This window comes from Urtica dioica, chromosome 7, assembly GCF_054948205.1.
Source record: "Urtica dioica subsp. dioica isolate 48M chromosome 7, U.dioica_male_clone48M_v1_H2, whole genome shotgun sequence".
NCBI classification, from domain to species: domain Eukaryota; kingdom Viridiplantae; phylum Streptophyta; class Magnoliopsida; order Rosales; family Urticaceae; genus Urtica; species Urtica dioica.
In genome coordinates this window covers 40,552,084-40,572,564 of record NC_142762.1, presented here as the reverse complement: position 1 = coordinate 40,572,564, position 20,481 = coordinate 40,552,084, and the positions used below count along the sequence as shown (strand labels likewise).

The 20,481-nt window shown below is 38.7% G+C and overlaps 2 protein-coding genes across 4 annotated transcripts in view; one reads left to right on the top strand and one right to left on the bottom strand.

Moving 5' to 3' along the window:
• The window catches only part of LOC149391598 (putative sucrose-phosphate synthase 1), a 64,313-nt gene extending 43,832 nt beyond the window's left edge, over positions 1-20,481 (top strand). The window contains exons 1-13 of one of the 3 annotated variants that reach the window (XM_089619030.1): positions 15,034-15,408; positions 15,504-15,593; positions 15,938-16,185; positions 16,284-16,347; positions 16,655-17,353; positions 17,443-17,559; positions 17,657-17,788; positions 17,879-18,055; positions 18,181-18,234; positions 18,311-18,373; positions 18,472-19,422; positions 19,504-19,631; positions 19,938-20,481. In XM_089619030.1, the coding sequence (XP_089475156.1) occupies positions 15,226-15,408; positions 15,504-15,593; positions 15,938-16,185; positions 16,284-16,347; positions 16,655-17,353; positions 17,443-17,559; positions 17,657-17,788; positions 17,879-18,055; positions 18,181-18,234; positions 18,311-18,373; positions 18,472-19,422; positions 19,504-19,631; positions 19,938-20,205 (3,174 nt within the window). In that variant the 5' untranslated portion in view covers positions 15,034-15,225 and the 3' untranslated portion in view covers positions 20,206-20,481. Of the gene's footprint in view, positions 1-15,033; positions 15,409-15,503; positions 15,594-15,937; positions 16,186-16,283; positions 16,348-16,654; positions 17,354-17,442; positions 17,560-17,656; positions 17,789-17,878; positions 18,056-18,180; positions 18,235-18,310; positions 18,374-18,471; positions 19,423-19,503; positions 19,632-19,937 lie in introns of those variants that run through there. The other 2 variants (XM_089619031.1, XM_089619032.1) reach the window with 2 other exon arrangements.
• On the bottom strand, positions 766-4,849 carry LOC149391599 (synaptotagmin-4-like). Its single transcript, XM_089620125.1, has 13 exons — positions 4,603-4,849; positions 4,405-4,514; positions 4,247-4,292; positions 4,046-4,166; positions 3,836-3,963; positions 3,637-3,738; positions 3,474-3,548; positions 3,301-3,380; positions 3,068-3,218; positions 2,756-2,986; positions 2,033-2,308; positions 1,309-1,422; positions 766-1,188 (listed from the first exon to the last, which is right to left on the bottom strand). Exons 1-13 carry the CDS (start codon positions 4,705-4,707, stop codon positions 1,042-1,044), a joined length of 1,686 nt encoding a protein of 561 aa, XP_089476251.1. The 5' UTR covers positions 4,708-4,849; the 3' UTR covers positions 766-1,041.

Here is a 20,481-nt window from a genome sequence, read left to right as displayed (position 1 = left end):
AGAAGAAACAGGGCACGAATGATCGGTTTACGCTCCCTATCCTCGCGCCTCCCTCCGCCGTCTCCGGCGATTCTCCGGCGCCGCCGCGTGAGTTGAAAAGGGCTAATATAACCGACGAGAACGGCGTGATGACGTCGGACATGTTCGAAGGCATGTACTACGGTCCGGTGGATCTGACATTGAGCGCCGACGAGGCTGAGGCGGTAGAGAAGAAGAGGCAAGAAGAGTTTGAGAAAATCGATGCTCGCGTACCGATCAAGACAGCGTAAATTAAGCGTCTATGCAGTAATATTTAATATACATTATTTCATTAAATTATTAATTGAAATGAAAATTATTGTTGCCTCTCTCTACTCTCTCAACAATATTACCATTATCTATTTATTATGATATTAAAATTAAAATAAATTAGTTTTAATAAATAAATAGCAAATGAACTTGTCAAACAAAATATCAAATTAAAAGTCGTGAGGTTTTTTTTTTTCCAAAATCTTGAAATCTGAATAAAATTAAAGATCCATATTTTATTTTTTATAATTTAATTTTTTTAAATATAAAAAATTCAGTTATATAACCGATATCTGAATTTGCCTAAAATCATAAATGATATCTGGTCCAGTTTTTTAAACTGGATCGATTATCCAAATTCGAATTTCGCATATTTGGGGTGGCTCTAGATTTCAATTTCGGATCGGTTTGGATATCGGTTTTATCCGATTTTTGGTTCGATTTTGTAAAGTCCTACTCAAAATTATAGAATCAAAATAATAAAAGGAATTTCACAGAAGAACTGATGGATAAATTTATCCAATTTTTTTTTTCTTATACACAATACAAATATGTTCCAAAGAAATTACTTGTGTACAAGGCGAACTTATATACAAATTTGCATAAATGTCTTCATCGAGTCATCATCACTTCAAACTTATGAGTTCAATTCTCGCATATACTAAAAGGTACAATAATGACTATGGACATTTTGACGAGACTATAGAACAGAACGTATACACATACGTGTATGTATACGTATATGTCATGGTGTTAAGAAACTCGGAAGATTGGTTGAGGAGTCCATTTGAGATGCAGATTGAGCCTCCCGGATTTGGCTCCGTCCAACGGAAAACTGTCTTGAAATTCACCTTCCAAAATTGCCCTTGTGAGTGTCATTATGACTCTCCCCATTTCTTCCTGAAACATTTTTTTTCACAAACAACGAAATAAACTTTATCTTGCAGTTTAAAAAAAAAAAACTCATCTTCTTTGCTTTGCGTTATTCATGATTATCCGACGCTTGTGCAAGAACATTACCTTCCCAAAAGTGTCATGGTCCCAAACCTCGAGAATCAACATTTCATGTAACGCGTCCTCGACGACAAAATCGAACGTTTGGTTCCAATGCGGATTCAAATTCTCGGTCAGAACCTGAAGTAACCAGGAAGAATTACACAAAAAAAAAAAAAAAACATTGGCAATTGGTAGTGTGTTCATGCAACTCAATATTTTTGGCCCTTTAAATAGTTTATGTCATATAATAAAAGTAATCCTTATTAGCCTAGCCCTCTAGTTTTATTCATTTATTTTACAAATAATTAGCAAATTACTTATATTTACACTCTTAGATTCTTATTTAGCCAAATTTTACTAAATATTTGATAAATAGTGAACCTTTATTACGGTTACAACTATTTACATTATTATTTACAATTGGTTACACAAAGGTTGACTATTTACCAAATATTTAATAAAAGTTGGCTAAGTCGCAAACTATACATGTAAATATGGTTGTATATATGCCGGATAGTTTTTTTTATTTTTATTTTTGTATCTACCAAAATAAGAAATTGATCCCCTTGAATACTTTTATAATCAGCAAGCATACTAAAATCTTATATAAAGAATAATTTTACTCATTATATGTTCAAATTTTGTTCTCCTAAATTAGTATTTTTTTTTTTTTTTTTACTTGGACTTCCCCTACATTTATTTTCTTGCTCAGCCCTTGTGTTCGCGCATTGGTGATTTCAAAACTCACCCTTGTTTTGACTCTAATATCGGATTTTTTCATCACGAGGACAACAAACGGATCGGCTTTGCCAATCAAATCGACTATCGGCAAGTCTTCCGCGGACATCACAGTCACCGATAGCACGCCTCTCACAATGACATCGGATTTCTTCAGAGCCAAATCTCGTTCGGTCTTGCTCGTCTTGTAAGCCTTTTCGAGAGTGGTCAGCAAATAGTTCCGATCGAAAGGGTTCATGAGCTTGTTCTCCGACCCAAAAGGACAGTACAAGAGCTCCAAATGAACCTACAAAACATGGTATATATATATAGTCTCATTAAGTCAGTCCGTCCCAAGAGAGCTGAGCCGTCTCTAACCTTGCTAGCATTTACTTGTATTAGTATCAGATTAGTCTTTTTTTTTTTTTGGTATTTCCTTGTTTTATTAATCTAAAGAATTATGTTTTCTACTTAGGGTCTTTTAGCTATATATATAGTCATTTGACTTATAACGTTTTGTATAATAGCTAACTTTTTGTTAATTTTATGTAAATAGCCACCTCAACTTATTTACAACACTCAAAAAGACAAAAAAACCCAAAATAGGCGGGAATGTTTTTAGGTATTTTTGTCTTTTTTAGTGCCGTAAATAAGTTGAGTGACTATTTACAAAAAAAATTACAAAAAGTGGCTATTTAGCAATTCTTAGACTTTCGGTGGTTTGTTTGGCTAATTTTTTGTTCTAATTATTTACCTGACCCCGATATTTATTATCTCTCTGGACCTCCAAATCCTTGACCAGTTTCAGCCAAACATCCTTCACTTTCCCCGGCTCGAGGTCCTTCAAAGGGACTTGAGCGCAGCCAATTAACTCCGAGGCTTGAACACCTTCGTCGTCGAAGACTCTGATCGTCAAGTGCTGAGTCGATACGTCCTCGACTACGAACTCGAAGTGCTCGTTCCATATCGGATTCAACTGGTTGTTCTGATGATAAACATAATGAAATTAAGGAAACGGGTACGAAGAGATTATAATCTCGAGAGGCTGTTCGATGTATTGGCTTACGATCGTTCTGCTGGTTTTTGTCTTGGAGGGCAAGGGACGTATGAACAGCACGGAAAATGGATCGGACTTCCCAATAATGTCTTTATTTGTCAAGTCTTTGGCTTGGACGAGCTTCACTTCGAGTTTTCCGCTCGGTTTCAACTCTAGATCGCTGTTACGCAACAAAAAAAACCCATCAATAATTGGCAATAAAAGGCATTTTTCAAAAAGCATGATTTTCGAGATCAACACACCTGTAATCCCCGGGTATAATCGGTATGATTTTACGAACAGGCCATGTAATTGAGTCTTCGATCGCATCTCGTATCGTTTCCTGAAAAGTAAAAAATAAATATTTGTTGGAATTTGACCGGGGTAAGAGTTACTCAAGGCCCAAGTTAAGTGAAGTAGATGAGTGTTTATACACCTCAAGAACATCTGAAATTCCAGGTATTGTTGACAAATCACCTCCCACAAGTTTTAGTGTAAAGTCCAGCTTTTTCTGTAGAAACAAACATTACACAGAACTTGTGTCACAAGTTACATAAAAGCTCTCCAGTTATAGGAATGAAAATGACTGTTGGAGATACCTTTTCCCTCAAGGAATAGGAAACAGCTCCAAAACAAGGGAACTCGTCAACGAGCGGCTTGAAGATCAACCTGAAAACCCCAGTAAACCCGATATCTTTCACCTACGCAAACAAGCGAAAAATCCCAGACCAATCATCTATAAGTCTATAGCCAATCAAGAATCAGAAGATCAATTTGGCAACTCGGTGATATAAGAACCTGAATAGGCAGTCCAACACCGAATCTGGTGTTAACATCGAGCACGATACTGGGATTACCGTCCCATTGGATCTCGAGCTCCATAGTCACACCACCGCTCTCACTCTCTCCTTCGACGATCGAAACTCCTGTAAGAACATTATTAACCCTTTTTTTTGTGAGCTCTTTGTAAGTATCATTGCTTAAAATGTTCCGAGTTGGACATGTGACCTGTAAATTGAGGAGCCACGGTGCCGAGAGTGAGCTTGGAGAACTTGAGAGAAGAGAATATAACCGGTCTGTATTGTTCAAGAACCGGCTCAACGTTGCTTCTTATCAGCTCCGACGCTGCCTAATAACCAAAAACACACATAATGTATTGCTTGACACACAATCAATTTGTTGAAACTGAGCAAAGTGAATTGTGATTACCACGTTGATGTACGGCCACAATTTGTCGAGGTGGTTATTTAGCCAGTCAAGCTGCAAATCATGAATTGAACATGCATGAGTTAGTGTTATATTATATATGGTTCAAGTACTAGATATAAATATATGTGTATATACATATATTATATAAACTTAAGAGACTCAACTTTTGGCGCTTGGTAAAGACGACCCAGGGCGGGTAATACTCCTCCGGAAGGATTGCTTTCGAGTCTTTCACGGTCATCCTCGCAAAACTCGCTACAGTTTTTGCCTTAAAAACACACAAATTCATGGCATCAAAAACAGAACAGAACCACCAAATTAAATAAATTAAAAAGTGGTATATTTGGTGTTTTTACCAAATCAGAGCGACGCGCGGATCGAGCTCTCGCGGCTCGAGCATAGGCTGCGATCAAAACGACACCGATGGCTATGCCAATGACTGTTCCAATGATAAACGACATGTCGTTTTTATCACTTTCTTTCCACGCCAATAGAGGTGGCTAATAACGTTGCATATATTAGCTTGTCATTGGGTTCCGGTGAAGTGTAAGAACAGAGGCTTTGAGATGCCTGAAGAAGATTATATCAGTATTATTATTTTGCATCGTTGCATTATTGCTTTAATTTTTTATTCAATTATTAATATTAAATTGTATGGTATTATCTACAAGAAAGCTATATGTTCTTTTCTTTCGCTATCTTTTCCTTCCAAATAGTTCTTTGCTTTCTTATGGTTTTGCCTATTTATTCTTTTTATTTGTAACTACGTCCCACCGCAACAACTACTTATCACTTGAGCTTTGTTTTCAAATATCTGTCACATTATTTAAATCGATTTCTAGCCTGTATAATTTATTGACATATAACAAAAAATACAATAAATGAGCAATAACAAAATCGTATTAATCCACTATATATATATTTAGAACCTCAAACTTAAATTTATTATTACATTTCTACAGAAAGTATAACTTTTTATAAAGAGTAATTATGTCAGTAGTTCAATAACACACTTTTTTTTTTTAAAGTAACTCAAATTTGATTTTATTAAAAAAAAAAAACTTAACTATTTAATTATTAATTTACTGATAAGTTATTTTTTTCTAATAAAAAAAATTAGGGAAATAATGCAACAAATTTTTGTTTTTATTAATTTGCGAAATTGCTCTTCATACCATTAAAGCAATGGTAGTTACGTTAATGCGTACAAAGCTTGCAGAAACAAAGTTGGATGGGTTTTAGAGAGCTAATAACAAAATTCTGTAGGTAGGCCTTCAAATGAACTCAATTGAATAGCTTAATTAAATTTAAAGGCATAATCTAAAATATATTTGCTGTTGTAATGCGAAAAATTATAATATTATGATTAGTGATCAGTATTCTTTGATTTGTATGATTTAATTAATATGTGGCGTGTGGACCAACCGAATAACCTGCCGTCCCAAAACACGTTTCACGATGTGACTCGCGTCTCTTCATCACAACCCACACATGATTCTTGCTTTGCGGTGGTATTTATGTAAATCCACCTTTTCCTTTGGAAAAATAATTAGCATATACCTCGTCGTGAAATATCCAATTTAATTTTTTTTTTTTTTTTTAAATGTCGCATTTGTATATTTTGTTTATTTAAAATGACTAAACTATATTTCAAAATAGATTTGATTTTTCATTTATGTTGACTCTGATTTAAGAAATCGATCTCAACCCCAAATTAGTATCCTAACTCTCAAATTTTAAAGTTTGAAATAAAAAATGACCCTTAATCGGAATAGACTAATAAAAGTCACACCTCTCAAGAGATGACTTCTTTCCGTGTTCGAATTGCAACTCTAAGTCTTCGATTTGATGAATATCGACTGTCGATTTTTATCATTTTTCTATGTATGTGTTCTTCACGATTCATCGAGATTGTTATTTGTTTTTTTCGTTTTTAAATAAATTACATATAGGTCGCGAATGAATTAGGGTTAAATGAGTTACATATAAATATTAAAGTCAATATCAATGAAAAGTCAACAAAAGAAAGATTCGTGACATTGCTATCTATTTTAAGTATAATCTCATCATTTTAATTAAATAAAAGATATAAACTCGATATTTTGAAAAATCAAAATTAAATTTCATATTTAACTAAAATACAAAATATATACTTGTCAATTTCTCTTTTTTTTTTCTTATTCGAGTATGGACTCAGAAGTTGTTACTGTTATACTGTCATTTTTCTTATGGTAAAACGACGTCTTAATTGCTAAGACGATGTTACAATTGCAAAAAGAATAACTCACTCAAACGGGCCAAAAATATGTTTGACCAAAACCGAGGACCGGTAAACATGCTTGCAAGCTATTTCATGATGCCAAGCGACAAGCGCCAAGCGCCAAGCGCCAAGCGCCAAGCGACAAGCGCCAAGCGACAAGCCCCAAGCGACAAGCCCCAAGCGCCAAGCGCCAAGCGCCAAGCGCTAATATCCTATAAATAGCTCATTCACAATTTCCAGAAGGTAAGTCATTCTGAACTCAGACAAGTCATTCTCGACTCATAAGTTCTCTCTGAACTTGAAAAAATACGCATATCTCTCACTAGATAAATATTTCCTCTCTCTACGTACCCTCTAGAGACGAGATGAGACCCCCCACCTCTGCTAATGTTGAGCGTCAAAGTGCGCATCGGGGAAAAACCCTCCGCGCCCCCTAGTTCATGTTTCTTGATTCTCAGGTTGAAGAACGCGAAGAACACGAAGAACGCGAAGAATGCGAAGGCCGACTATTGGCGAAGTGACGATGAGCCGGAAACCACTTTCCGACGAGGCAAGGACGACGAGAATAGAAGAATTTCACCACACCTAACCTACGTGCGGTCATAGGGTCCGACCCTAGATCAAACCACAGACGGTTCTGAATGCTAATCCAAAAACGCGATTAACATTTTGGCGCTAGAAGGAGGGGTTCCCGAGAACAACCACGAGCTCTCCACCAGCAAACTTTTTTCCTCTGCGGAAAAATTTCAATACGACGAATATTGACCACAAAATTCACCGACAACAAATGGCTAACCACTTAGCCATCTCCGAGACGCAACCCCACGGGGTCAGCCTTACGAGGCCACGTCCCACGGGACTCAATCCTACGGGATCAGCCTTACGAGGCCACGTCCCACGGGACTCAATCCTACGGGATAAGCCTTACGAGGCCACGTCTTGCGAGACGCAACCCCACGGGGTCAGCCTTACGAGGCCACGTCCCACGGGACTCAATCCTACGGGATCAACCTTATGAGGCCATGTCTTACGAGACGTAGCCCCACGATACTTAATCCTACAAGATCAGTCCCACATGGTCAAATTTTGCAAAGTCGTGTCCAACGAGACATACCAGTGCAAGATACGTCTCTAATTCACAAGATCGGACAACCCAAAGACGTCGACCATCAAACTCTCGAGAAACACAAGATAAATTTCCTGCACGACAAGTCGCACAAGAAACTGGGGGGTTAATGTTATACCGTCATTTTTCTTATGGTAAAAACGACGTCTTAATTGCTAAGACGACGTTACAATTGCAAAAAGAATAACTCACTCAAACGGGCCAAAAATATGTTTGACCAAAACCGATGACCGGTAAACATGCTTGCAAGCTATTTCATGATGCCAAGCGACAAGCGCCAAGCGCCAAGCGTCAAGCAACAAGCGCCAAGCGCCAAGCGCCAAGCGCTAATATCCTATAAATAGTCCATTCACATTTCCAGAAGGTAAGTCATTCTGAACTCAGACAAATCATTCTCGACTCATAAGTTCTCTCTGAACTTGAAAAAATACGCATCTCTCTCACTAGATAAATATTTCCTCTCTCTACCCTCTAGAGACGAGATGAGACCCCCCCACCTCTGCTAATGTTGAGCGTCGGAGCGCGCGTCGGGGAAAAACCCTCCGCGCCCCCTAGTTCATGTTTCTTGATTCTCAGATTGGAGAACGCGAAGAACACGAAGAACGCGAAGAATGCGAAGGCCGACTATTGGCGAAGTGACGATGAGCCGAAAACCACTTTCCGACGAGGCAAGGACGATGAGAATAGAAGAACTTCACCACACCTAACCTACGTGCGGTCATAGGGTTCGACACTAGATCGAACTACAGACGGGTCTGAATGCTAATCCAAAAACGCGATTAACAGTCACATTTTAGATGATACGAGTGGGAAAAAAAAAGCTCTTTGTTTTGACCGTACATGCAAAAATAAATAATAAAAGTAACACTTCTTGCTCTACATATGCTATGGTATGGACCCGTCCCATCAAAAATATATTTTCAGAAAATGTCTCATAAAACTGAAAGATATCACATTAAATGGGCCAATTTAAAATAGCAATCTAGTAATTTACTCATTTTTGTTTCGTTTAAAGGAATAACAACTATATATAATTATTATTTAACACTCACCAAATAGAGTCTAATGATTTAAAATACCGCTGAGAAAAATAATTCATATTTTCAAACAATTCATATCAAAGTATATCAACAAGAAAAATGCTAACTATCCCGAGATTTTTATTAATGCTAAATTCACGAGTCAATGTGTCTCATGACATAAACCTTAATTAATTTTTTTTTTGTTTATTAGTGGAAAATCTTTTTATGTTATCAATGTTAACGGAGAATATTAAAAGTTAGGTTTCAAATTTTAGTACAACTACAAAGGGCCAATGGTCCGTGAAAAGATGACGCCAAACGATGGCTATTGTATCGCGTTCGTATTATATGGCCGGAGAAGATGAAGACCTCGCCGGAGAAGACGAAGTTGGCCCGTGAAAGGAAGCCGCCGAACGATGGCCATAATATAGCAGTTGTATTGATTTCTCACGCCCGTTGTATTTCCTAGGTCGTGTCGTCGTTTTCCGTCGAGTTAGACATCCATATCAACAACCACAATCATTTTTCATATAAATCTCTTTCATACAATATGGACGCATACATCTGAGATACAACCGGGCATTTTCAGAAGTATCTAGACCGCATACAAATATCACCACCATCCTCTGGTCACCGCCACAAACCCTGACGATGTCCTCTCCTTGCCGTCAAAGTGCCCCTCCAGGGCTCGCTCACTGTTTCATCATTGTTGTCATATATCTTGAGGATTATGGTGTAAGAAACTAAAAGATATAACAATTTTTTGTATGCAGGAACAATGTCAATGACGTTGAAGTCTCGCATTGCTTCGACAACAATGTTGAAGTCTCGCCTTGCACGCCACCGTTTCAAACACCCTAATTTTTCCTCAGAATGTTTAATTAGGTTTTTAAATGTTTCGGGGAATTTCGAAAACGAGAAGAAATTAAGTTTTTTGTTTTAAAAAAACGTCCTATGTGCATCTCACGTGTTGTTTCCGTTTATAAATTAACGATAAGGAGGCAAAAACATAAAACCATGGCGATGATTTTGCTCCTAAAAAAAGCTAAAACAAGGAGCAAATGAGTTAAAAAGCCTTTTTTAAACAGCATCAACGATTCTAATAAATGTGCCTAGCTAATTCCGTATGAGTTTATTACAAATGTGATGAAGATAACTTTTTGTTTTTTGTTTTGAAGGAGTGATGGAGCAACTATGGCTAAAAATATTCTACAACTTTATAACTCCAAAGTCCAAACGCAAAATGTACAAATAAAATAATATAACCCAAAACATCCAAGTACGTAACAAGTTGTTACCCTGCTTGTGAGCTTATTCATTGCATCTCAAGGTTCATTTGGTTGTGTGAGATTGTTGGCCATCTGGGACATGGTTGCCTTCCCCGATTGAGGACTGAAGCGAAGGTTTTTGTAAGATCCGTTCGCATGCGCATTAAACCTTTATCTTGTTCTCAACATCAGGCAATGTCTCCTTGAGCTCTGGTTTAATGCCGACTTTTGTGACTTAATAAAATGAAACTTTGGCTAGAATATTAAAAGAAACTAAGGGATTGGCTAGTTGTAACAAATTTTATTGATTTAGTATTTGTTTCTTTCTAATTTGATCTTTGTTTTTTCCTACCAGCAACCGAATCCACCGCTATATTCCGTCGGAGCTTCGTGATGATTCACAAATGATCACCGATAAATTGTCTTTTACGGTTTGGTTTCTTGATTTATGTGAGTTTCCTTTTTATTTCCTTCGGTTGGTCCTAAACTTCATAATCATTGACTTTGTTCTATCTCTCCTTCTAATTTAGCTCAGTGCATTTATATATAAAAAAGTTTGTTTTAGCTCTTCTATACCCTCCAATAATTTTCTTTTTCTTTTTTATTTATTTTTTCAGTCCAAATCAACAAGAAAATACCCATCATTTAACTCTGTTAAAAAAAGGAAAAAAAAAAGGTTATATAGCTAAATAGCCTCCCAATTTAAACGGTTTTGGATTTGGCCAACATTTGATTAAATTCGGGTTAATAGCCAGCCCCATTTATTTACATAGATCAAAATACCAAAATAACCTCTCAACTGTTCCCGCCCATTAACCTCCTGAAAATAAAATCATTTAAACCAATATATTCGGATATTAACTGCCGCGGTTATCAAGGAGCCTCATTAAGATCATTAATTAAGATCATTAAGAGAGAAGAAAGAAGAAAGAGAGCCAAGAGAGAGAGATCGAGGGAGTGAGAGCTCGAGGAGGAAGAAAACGCTCGACCGGACCACCACCAAACATCGCGTCATGAGCGGACGCAATACCCACGCGTGCTCGGACCAAACATCGTCTTCTTCTCCTTCTTCTCTTCTGCGCGCGGCCACCAGCACCAGCCCGAGCCTGAGCTTCTCTTCCTCACGCGCGCCATCCCGCTGAGACGGAGTGCCGCCGCGAGCCGCCGAGCGCGCCGCCGACGAAGAGATACCAGAGAATAGGTGGAAGGGCGCTGGAGAGTTCAATTCTACCAGAAACAATGTGAGGTTTTGTTTACCCAAATTGATTTCGAAAATTAGGGTATTGAAGATTGAGTTGGGGGTTTGAGTTCTCAAGAGGAATTCCGTGGTTTTGATGTTCTTTGATGCTTGATTATGGCTGATTAATATGATTGGATGCTCGAAATTGTACATTGAATGTGGGTTGTGGCTTCATGAAAGTGTTTGGCCGTGTCTTTGATTTTGAGTTTTGGCCGAGTGGTTTTTCTTGTATACCAAATGAAAAAAAAATTCTAGATTTGCAAGAATTGTTTGGAAGAGAGTAAAGACATTTTTTTTCGATGATGATTGTATCGTTTTTGCTTGGTTAAGCTTTGTCGTTGATTTTTTTTCTCTCGTGCTCCCTGTTAGGTCTGACGGGTTTGGATGAATTGAAGCTGTTGAATGGATTACAGTTACAGTATGTTCGTGTAAATAGAAATCATATTTACAGTATATTCGTGTAAATACGAAGCTTATTTACAGTATATTCATTGTAAATACGAAGCTTATTTACAGTATATTCATTGTAAATACGAAGCATATTTACAGTATATTCGTGTAAATAAACTGAAAAAAAATTCTTGAAATATTTTGGGCATGAAAATTCTGGAAATTATGAATATATGGAAGACAAAATAATATCAATAAATGAAGAATATATTTACAGATTTTATCCATAATGAATTGCAACGAAAATAGAAACTAATTACCTAAAGTCAACACTAAAATTTCCAAATACATAACAATTAATGGGCTGAGAACTTTCCAAATCTGCTGGAAAATTCAAATTTCAAATTTGAAAACTTCCCTATTCGGTTTCAATATTTGATTCGGAATTTAAAAAAAAAACTGCCTAATTAAAATAGCGTAAGGGCAAAAATGTAAAACTAATTCAATTAATAAGCTGCTACGTAAGCAAGATGGCTATTTACGGGACATTAACGAAAGGTTGGCTAAAACCAAATTGCTAATGTTTAAGATGGCTATGCAGCCAATTATTTGAAAAAACAAAACAAAACCCTTATCTCTAAACGCTGGTTCTCGTTCTTTCTTCGCCCTGGTCCCCAAACAACTCTTTCCTACACGCTTAAACCCCGGAAAACGCCATGGTCCATCTTCATCTCTTCAAATGACAGAGAACCCCCAAACAACATACGACTCCCACCTCCTCCACCCTCGCCAAGGCTCTTCGCCACCCCAAAGGTCATATTTTTATTATTATTATTTTTTTTTGTTACATCAATGTTGGGTATCTATGTTGGGTATCTATGTCAATGTTGCTATACATTTTTTCGGTGTAAATTTTGGCTTCAACAATGTGGGTATGTTTGACACAGAAAACTCCACGAAACTGAACGAGTCCATTGTGTGGCATCGATCAATTTTGGTATAAATTGTGGATTCAATCAGTTACATTATTATTGGGCTTGGAAAAAAAAAATCTGATTTTAGAGTCTCAAACTCGTGTACTTGATGCTTGAGTTGTGTGAGATTATTACTTGTATTTGAATTGTATGTGGGTGTGTGAACCTTGATGACAATGCGTGAATATTTTGTTAATTTGTATCGGATGGTGGATGTTTTTTTAGTTACTCTAGTGAGTTCGAGTTTTTGCCAATCCATTATAGAAGCGGAAAAATAACAAGATGAAAACGAAGAAGAACTATACATTTTTTTATTAAAAAAAAGACCTATAGTGAACTTGTAGTATTCTCAGGGAATGGCATGTACATTTCCAGCCCGCGATCAGAAATGGCCTTTGTCACGTTCTCGGGGAACTCCCACTCGGACGCGTGGAGTTCGAATCTCTGGCCACACCATTGATCGTGCCTTCCGAGGCTAGTTTCGTCTCGGGGGCGAAACACCAGACGATGAGGACAGGTACGAGGATATATGTGTTGATATATTCGTGGATCTCAAAAAGACGTCGTATGGAAATGAAAGCTAAACTCAAGACAAAGAACTCATAAGAAAAAGAGAACAAGGACGAGTGTATTAATCCGATCACAATTACAAATGTCGAGCTCAATAGTTCGTACTTGATTGGCGAGCTCATAGCTACAATTGAGAGATAGAGAGAGATATGTGTGCGGTTATAGGCAAAAGAACGTGCAAATCTTCTCTAAAAGAGAGACACGTGCTAGCGATTTCACCCTTCTTTGTGCCTCTCCATCTGTCACGTCACTCCCTTATTCGAATTGGATTGATAGAAGTCGTCAACTCTCCGGATTTCAAGGCGAGATCGCATCTCTTGTGCTGACTTCGACCTCGTCGTAATCTCTGGTGAAGGTGCGTTGAATTCGTAAATGGATTTGGGCCAAGCTCAAATGATTCTTTTAAGTGTTTAAGTCAGTGAACAATAAATGACAGATATTACGTGTCGTTTTATTGAATGAGCTTTGCTAATTATCGGGCTTGACGACCCAATGTCATTTGGTAAAAAAGGGAGCCGAATCCTACTCCCACAATATGTCGCCGCGCATATGGGCTGAGATTGGACCCTCGTCGGCCGCGAGCACTATGGCGACAACGATGAATGCATACAAAACCAAGCAGTGTCCCTCGGCGTCACGACGGGAGAGATTGGAAAATTTGATTTGAGTTTTTTTTTTTTTTTTTTTTTTTGTGTATTTTGGGCTCTCGTAAAAAAGAGAGAGAGAGTGGGATTTTAATTTTTTTTAAGAGTTATTTTTTAAGGAGCTGACGGAGAAGAGAATGGAAGAAGAGAGAAATTGAAAGAGTAGAATAGTCTTTTACAACTAATAGATGTGTCAAATTGAAAGTTTTAATTGATTTTTGATAAGGCATGCATCCAATAGGAATTGAACCTACGAATTCGCCAATTATGAGTTGGGCGTTTTAACCATTCAACCATGAATGCTTAGCGGGGATCCTCGTACATGGTGAATAATTTTATGATGTCATATATATATATATATATATATATATATATATATATATATATCTTGTTATTAGCATAATTTTGTATTTTCAAAACAAATAACAATGATATATGTAAAATACAAATAACAATTCACATACAACGGCTATGTGTGGCTCAGCTTATTAAGTTTGATTTTAGTTTTTCCTAAAACTTAAATCATATTTAAGTGTTTGTTAAAATTATTTTTTTTTAAAACTAAAAAGTGTTTTTGAATATTTTAAGTAAAAAACTAAAAACTACAATTTGAATATTTCGTAGGTAGCTTTAATTTTTAGTTTGTAGTTTTTCTCTCTTAAGTTTTTTTTTTCTCTTACATTAACTTTTAATTCTAATTATCAAATAATTTTTTTTGAAGTCACCAAAATTTATAATTTATTTTTTACAGACACGCACTTTGATATATTTTTTATATACCAAAAAATATATTATTATTATTATTAATTATATTTTATATAAATAATTATTACTTATAAATATTAATATATTTTTACGAAATATTAAATCAGTTTTTGCTAACAACTACAACTATTTTACAATAATTTATCAAAAGCTCATCTGTTTTTAAAATATAGGATTTTTCGTACAACTATTTTAAAGTCATTTTTTTAAAAGCAAATCTACGTACGCAACCAATATCTAGAATGCCTCAAAAAAAAAAAAAATCAAATCTAGAAATACTAAACGTCAGCCTCAGGTCACGAACTAGTTAAGCAAATCCACGTGTCGGGTACTCGATAAAAGGCCTACTAATTCGGGTCTACAAAAGAATCCAAAACTTTAGTTTGGCAGAAAAGTAAGCCTCGAAAAGTGCTATTTTAACAAATACGAAGAAAAATTCCCAGCGACACGTGTCAACACTGAGCACATATTCATAATTTCATATACTCCTCTCTCTCTCTCTCTCAGTCACATTAGTCGTTTAGAATCGAATGGAACAGTACAGAATCAGTCAATCCGCAACTGTCATTCCATTTCTCTCTCGACAGCACACAGTCGACATCTATCCATGTTAATTAGAAGAAAATACAATAATAAATAAAAAAGCGTATATATTCATATTTTATAAACGACGCACAGACGTGATTTCCTCTCCAAGGCAAAACAGAGCAAGAGCCAACAATGGCGGGAAACGACTGGGTGAACAGCTATCTGGAGGCGATCCTGGACGTTGGACCGAACATCGACGACGCCAAGTCGTCGCTGTTGCTGAGGGAGAGAGGCCATTTCAGTCCGACGAGATACTTCGTCGCCGAGGTCATCACCAGCTATGACGAGACCGATCTCCACCGGTCCTGGGTTCGAGTACGGACGCGATGCAGATTCAATTCACTTTCGTTTCGTTTTTTTTTTCTTTTCTCTTTCTCGATTCATTTATTTATTTCCGGTGCCGGCGATAGGCGGCGGCGACGAGGAGTCCTCAGGAGAGGAACACCAGATTGGAGAATATGTGCTGGCGAATTTGGAATTTGGCTCGCAAGAAGAAGCAGGTTTTTTTTTTCTTCTTCTGATTCTTCTTCCAATACTTTCTCGGTTGGTGTGAAAATGTGATCAATAAGCAATTTTATGGTGCTAATCTTATTTACTTCTTTAAATTTGTTACGATAATTAATATTTTTTATTTCGCTTTTATGCAAATTTATCAGTTTCGGAAGCATTTTCATGTTTTTTTTTTTGCTCTGCTAAATAGAATTGCGATTGATTGTGTGATATGTTATTATTCTGGTGCATATATGAGATTTGAGCATGTTTGGTATCTGACTTGATTTACATCTCTACAAAGGTATAATTATTATTTTTTTTTTCCATTTCTTAATCGAAATGTATGAACCAGTTTGAGGGAGAGGAATCGCAGCGGATGGCGAGGAGGCATATGGAGCGGGAACGAGGCCGCAGAGAAGCGACGGCGGACATGTCGGAGGACTTGTCGGAAGGAGAGAAAGGAGACACAGTCAGTGATGTTTCAGTCCACCAGTTCAGTGACAGCACCAGAGGAAAAATGACTAGAGTTTATTCCGTCGATGTCATGGAAAACTGGGCAAATCAGATCAAGGAAAAGAAGCTCTATATTGTCCTCATAAGGTATGGCATGCAAACGAACTTCCATCTGCTTTTCAACTTTATGTTAATTAACTAACTTTCTCAGCTTATGATTATGTTTCCTTGAACCGATGATACAGTCTTCACGGCTTGATTCGTGGCGAGAACATGGAGCTCGGACGCGATTCCGATACCGGTGGCCAGGTTTAACTTTTCTCTATTTTAGTTGTAATAAATTGATGACGATGAAACACTAGAGTACAAAAAACTAAGAACACACAGATATGCGTGGAAAATCCGAGACGAGAAAAAACCATTAGTAGATGAGAGAAATCCACTAATTAATACATTTGAAAGCGGATTGAAATGCTTGGCGAAAAAGCCGTAAACCAAGTCCTGTGATTATCAATTCTTTTTGCACCAAGTCCATGTCACCAAAACTCGGATTAATTAGTACTTTTGTAGTGATTTCCTTCTTATCTTTTGGGATCTAAGCCTGTTTTTACTGTAGGTTAAGTATGTGGTAGAGCTTGCCAGAGCATTAGGCTCGATGCCTGGCGTTTATCGAGTTGATTTGCTGACAAGGCAAGTTTCGGCTCCCGATGTGGATTGGACTTACGGCGAACCGACGGAGATGCTGAACCCTCTTTCGTCCGAGAATCCGACGCAGGAGCTCGGTGAGAGCAGCGGGGCTTACATCATCAGAATCCCATTCGGCCCAAAAGACAAATACATTCCCAAGGAGCTTCTGTGGCCTCACATCCCCGAGTTTGTTGACCGTGCGATCGGCCATGTCATGCAAATGTCCAAAGTCCTTGGCGAGCAGATCGGCGGCGGTCAGCCTGTTTGGCCCGTGGCGATCCACGGCCACTACGCAGACGCCGGAGACTCCGCGGCTCTTCTCTCCGGATCTCTGAACGTGCCGATGGTTTTCACCGGCCACTCGCTCGGGAGAGACAAGCTCGAACAGATCTTGAAGCAGGGCCGCCAATCGAGGGAGGAGATAAACACGACGTACAAAATAATGCGGAGGATCGAAGCTGAGGAGCTCGCTCTGGATGCCTCGGAGATCGTCATAACCAGCACGAGGCAGGAGATCGAGCAACAGTGGCGCTTGTACGATGGGTTTGATCCGATACTGGAGCGCAAGTTGAGGGCGAGAAACAGACGGGGTGTCAATTGCCATGGAAGGTTCATGCCACGCATGATTGTAAGTGTTTACACCTCTAACCGAAGAGAAAAAAAAAAAAAACTGATCATATTAAGCCTTGTATCTAGTTCTGATATAATCTATTTTAGGTAATTCCTCCGGGGATGGAATTTCATCATATCGTTCCACATGACGGGGACGCAGATGGTGAGGCAGAGAGAGGTGATGATCACCCGGTTTCTCCCGATCCGCCCATTTGGTCAGAGGTTAGTGACCTTTTGTTTTCTTCTTCTTCATTTTATGGTCCTTTTATTTTATGGTAGCATTACAGAGTTAACAAACAAGCAAATGAACTTTGTGCAGATAATGAGGTTCTTCTCAAATCCCCGCAAGCCTATGATACTGGCACTTGCAAGGCCAGACCCGAAGAAGAATATCACCACTCTAGTCAAGGCTTTCGGAGAGTGTCGCCCCTTGAGAGAGCTCGCTAATCTTGTATGTTATTTGTGTATTATGCCTCAGATGTCTTGTAGAATTAATTTCTTTATGTACCTTAGTCATCCTTTTATTGTTTGATCTGTGCAGACACTAATAATGGGGAACCGTGACAATATCGACGAGATGTCTGGCACAAATTCCTCTGTGCTTATGTCGATTCTTAAGCTAATTGACAAATACGACATGTACGGCCAAGTAGCTTATCCGAAACATCACAAGCAATGCGATGTACCTGAAATCTATCGCCTCGCTGCAAAAACAAAGGTACAACTTTTTAGCTTTTACTCATCCATAGTGTGAAATGTAGTTTCTCTTCGACGGCCAGTTTCAGAAGCTTCACGTTTTGACAATCCTATACTTATCATTGGAATGAACACTTTTATTTCTAGGGTGTCTTCATCAACCCAGCTTTTATCGAGCCATTCGGACTTACTTTAATTGAGGTACTTTAAGTCAAATTTTCATTGCATTTTCTTTAGTATCAATTACTACTAATTCTAATATGAGCTATTTCAACAGGCAGCGGCTTATGGTTTACCTATGGTTGCCACCAAAAACGGTGGTCCTGTCGATATTCATAAGGCGAGTTTTTCTTATACTTGTTCTTCTTTTACAGAATATATAATCTCATGTTCAGATAGGAAGTTGCTTACTTTATTATCGCGACTGAAAACTTACAGACTCTTGACAATGGTCTGCTGGTTGACCCTCACGATGAGCAAGCAATCGCCGATGCTCTTCTGAAGCTTGTTTCAGACAAGCATCTCTGGGCAAAGTGTAGGCAAAATGGTTTGAAGAACATTCACCTCTATTCATGGCTCGAGCACTGCAAGACATACCTATCCCGGATCACGAGTTGCAAGCAAAGACAGCCTCAGTGGCAGAGAAGCGAAGACGAGTACGAAAGCCCACAAGACTCGCCCAACGATTCGCTGAGAGACATCAAAGACATCTCTCTCAACTTGAAGCTCTCCATGGACGGAGAGAAGAACGAAGGAGGAAGCGGCGGTCTCGACACTCTAGACGCCGAGGATACCGAGGCCGGAAGAAAGAACTTGATAGAGAACGCGGTTTTGACTTTGTCAAAAGGCGTTCTCTGTGGATCCCCGAGGCCCACATCAGCCGAGAAAGAGGACCAGAACTCAGGCTCCAATAAATTCCCAGCGTTTCGGAGGAGGAAACACGTGTTTGTGATCGCAGCCGATAGCGATTCTGATTCGGAACTTCTCGAAATCATCAATAGAGTTTTCGAGGCCGCAGGGAAGGAAAGAGAATCCGGGTCAATCGGGGTCATGCTTTCAACTGGGTTGACCATCTCGGAAGTCCACTCTATTCTGATCTCAGGCAGTTTAAGTCCAACTGATTTCGACGGGTTCATCTGCAACAGCGGAAGCGAACTCTACTATCCGTCGTCAAGCTCCGAGGAGGACAGTCCTTCGGGGCTCCCATACGTCGTTGACTTGGACTACCGTTCACACACCGAGTATCGCTGGGGCGGCGAGGGTCTCAGGAAGACTCTGCTCCGCTGGGCCGCCTCGGTGAACGAAAAGAGCGGAGGAGAAACAGTGTCAGAAGACGGATCATCGTCAACAGCGCATTGTTACGCGTTCAAAGTGAACCAACCTTCACTGGTATGTCTAACCCAAAAATTCCCTTGCTCCGTGTTTCAGATTTTGGATGTTTTTATCTCATGGTTGTTTGTTTGGTGCCAGATTCCTCCGAATAAGGAGCTAAAGAAAATGATCAGAATCCAGGCTCTCCGATGCGTTGCCGTATACTGCCGAAACGGCACCAAGCTGAATGTCATTCCGTGCGTAGCTTCTAGAGCTCAAGCCCTCAGGTAACTAATTCCCCGTTTGACAATCTTTTCTGTGATATGAACAATGAAATGGTTTTAGAAAACACAACTGTCAAGTATGAGTTCCCACATTTCCACATTATATAAGTAATGCTAAGTCCCCTTTGATCTATTTTTGGTGTGGGATTTATAACATGCTCTACATCATAATTGTGGCTCTTTTTTACCTCATTCATCTCGGATCGGCTTGACATTGTTATATATGCGTATCATAGGATCCCATCTCAAAACCACTTAGCAATAAGAAAATGAGTGAAAGAGAGGTAATGGTAACGGGGTTGTGTTCAGGTACCTGTACATGAGGTGGGGAATGGAGATGATGAACGTGGTGGTGTTTGTGGGAGAGTCGGGGGACACGGACTACGAGGCACTCCTCGGTGGGGTCCACAAGACTGTTGTCATGAAAGGGCTCTGCAACGCCTCTCGCAAACTCCACGCCAACAGGAGTTACCCTCTCGACCATGTCGTCTCCCTCGACTCTCCCAACCTCGTCCACACCGACGATCAGAGTTGCGACGCAGCAACGCTCCTCAAACTCGGGGTTCTCAAACACTAGACTTATTTATTACTTACTGCTTTACGTACATGCTTTGCTTTTTCTTTTTTGTCAACTATATGAGACCAACGTGTGTGTTTGAGATACAACTTTACTTCATATTTACATCCTTTAGATCCTTGTCAAGTATATGAGCAATTCTTGGCTCGGTCTTTTTTTTTTTTTTTTTTTTTGCCTTCCCTAATCATAGAGCATTGGCTCTATAATCCCCTTGTTCATCTTGTCTTAGTTTTGACACAAATGTTACTTTTTTAACATAAGCGGACAAAGTTATTA

What these genes read in the sequence shown, in the direction of transcription:
- LOC149391599 (XM_089620125.1), bottom strand. Translation starts at nt 4,707, where the DNA reads ATGTCGTTTATCATTGGAACAGTCATTGGCATAGCCATCGGTGTCGTT. An exon ending in CCTATTCCTTGAGGGAAAAG is followed by an intron (nt 3,549 to 3,636) that starts GTATCTCCAACA and finishes TTGTTTCTACAG; the next exon opens with AAAAAGCTGGACTTTACACT. An exon ending in ATATTAGAGTCAAAACAAGG is followed by an intron (nt 1,423 to 2,032) that starts GTGAGTTTTGAA and finishes TGGTTACTTCAG; the next exon opens with GTTCTGACCGAGAATTTGAA.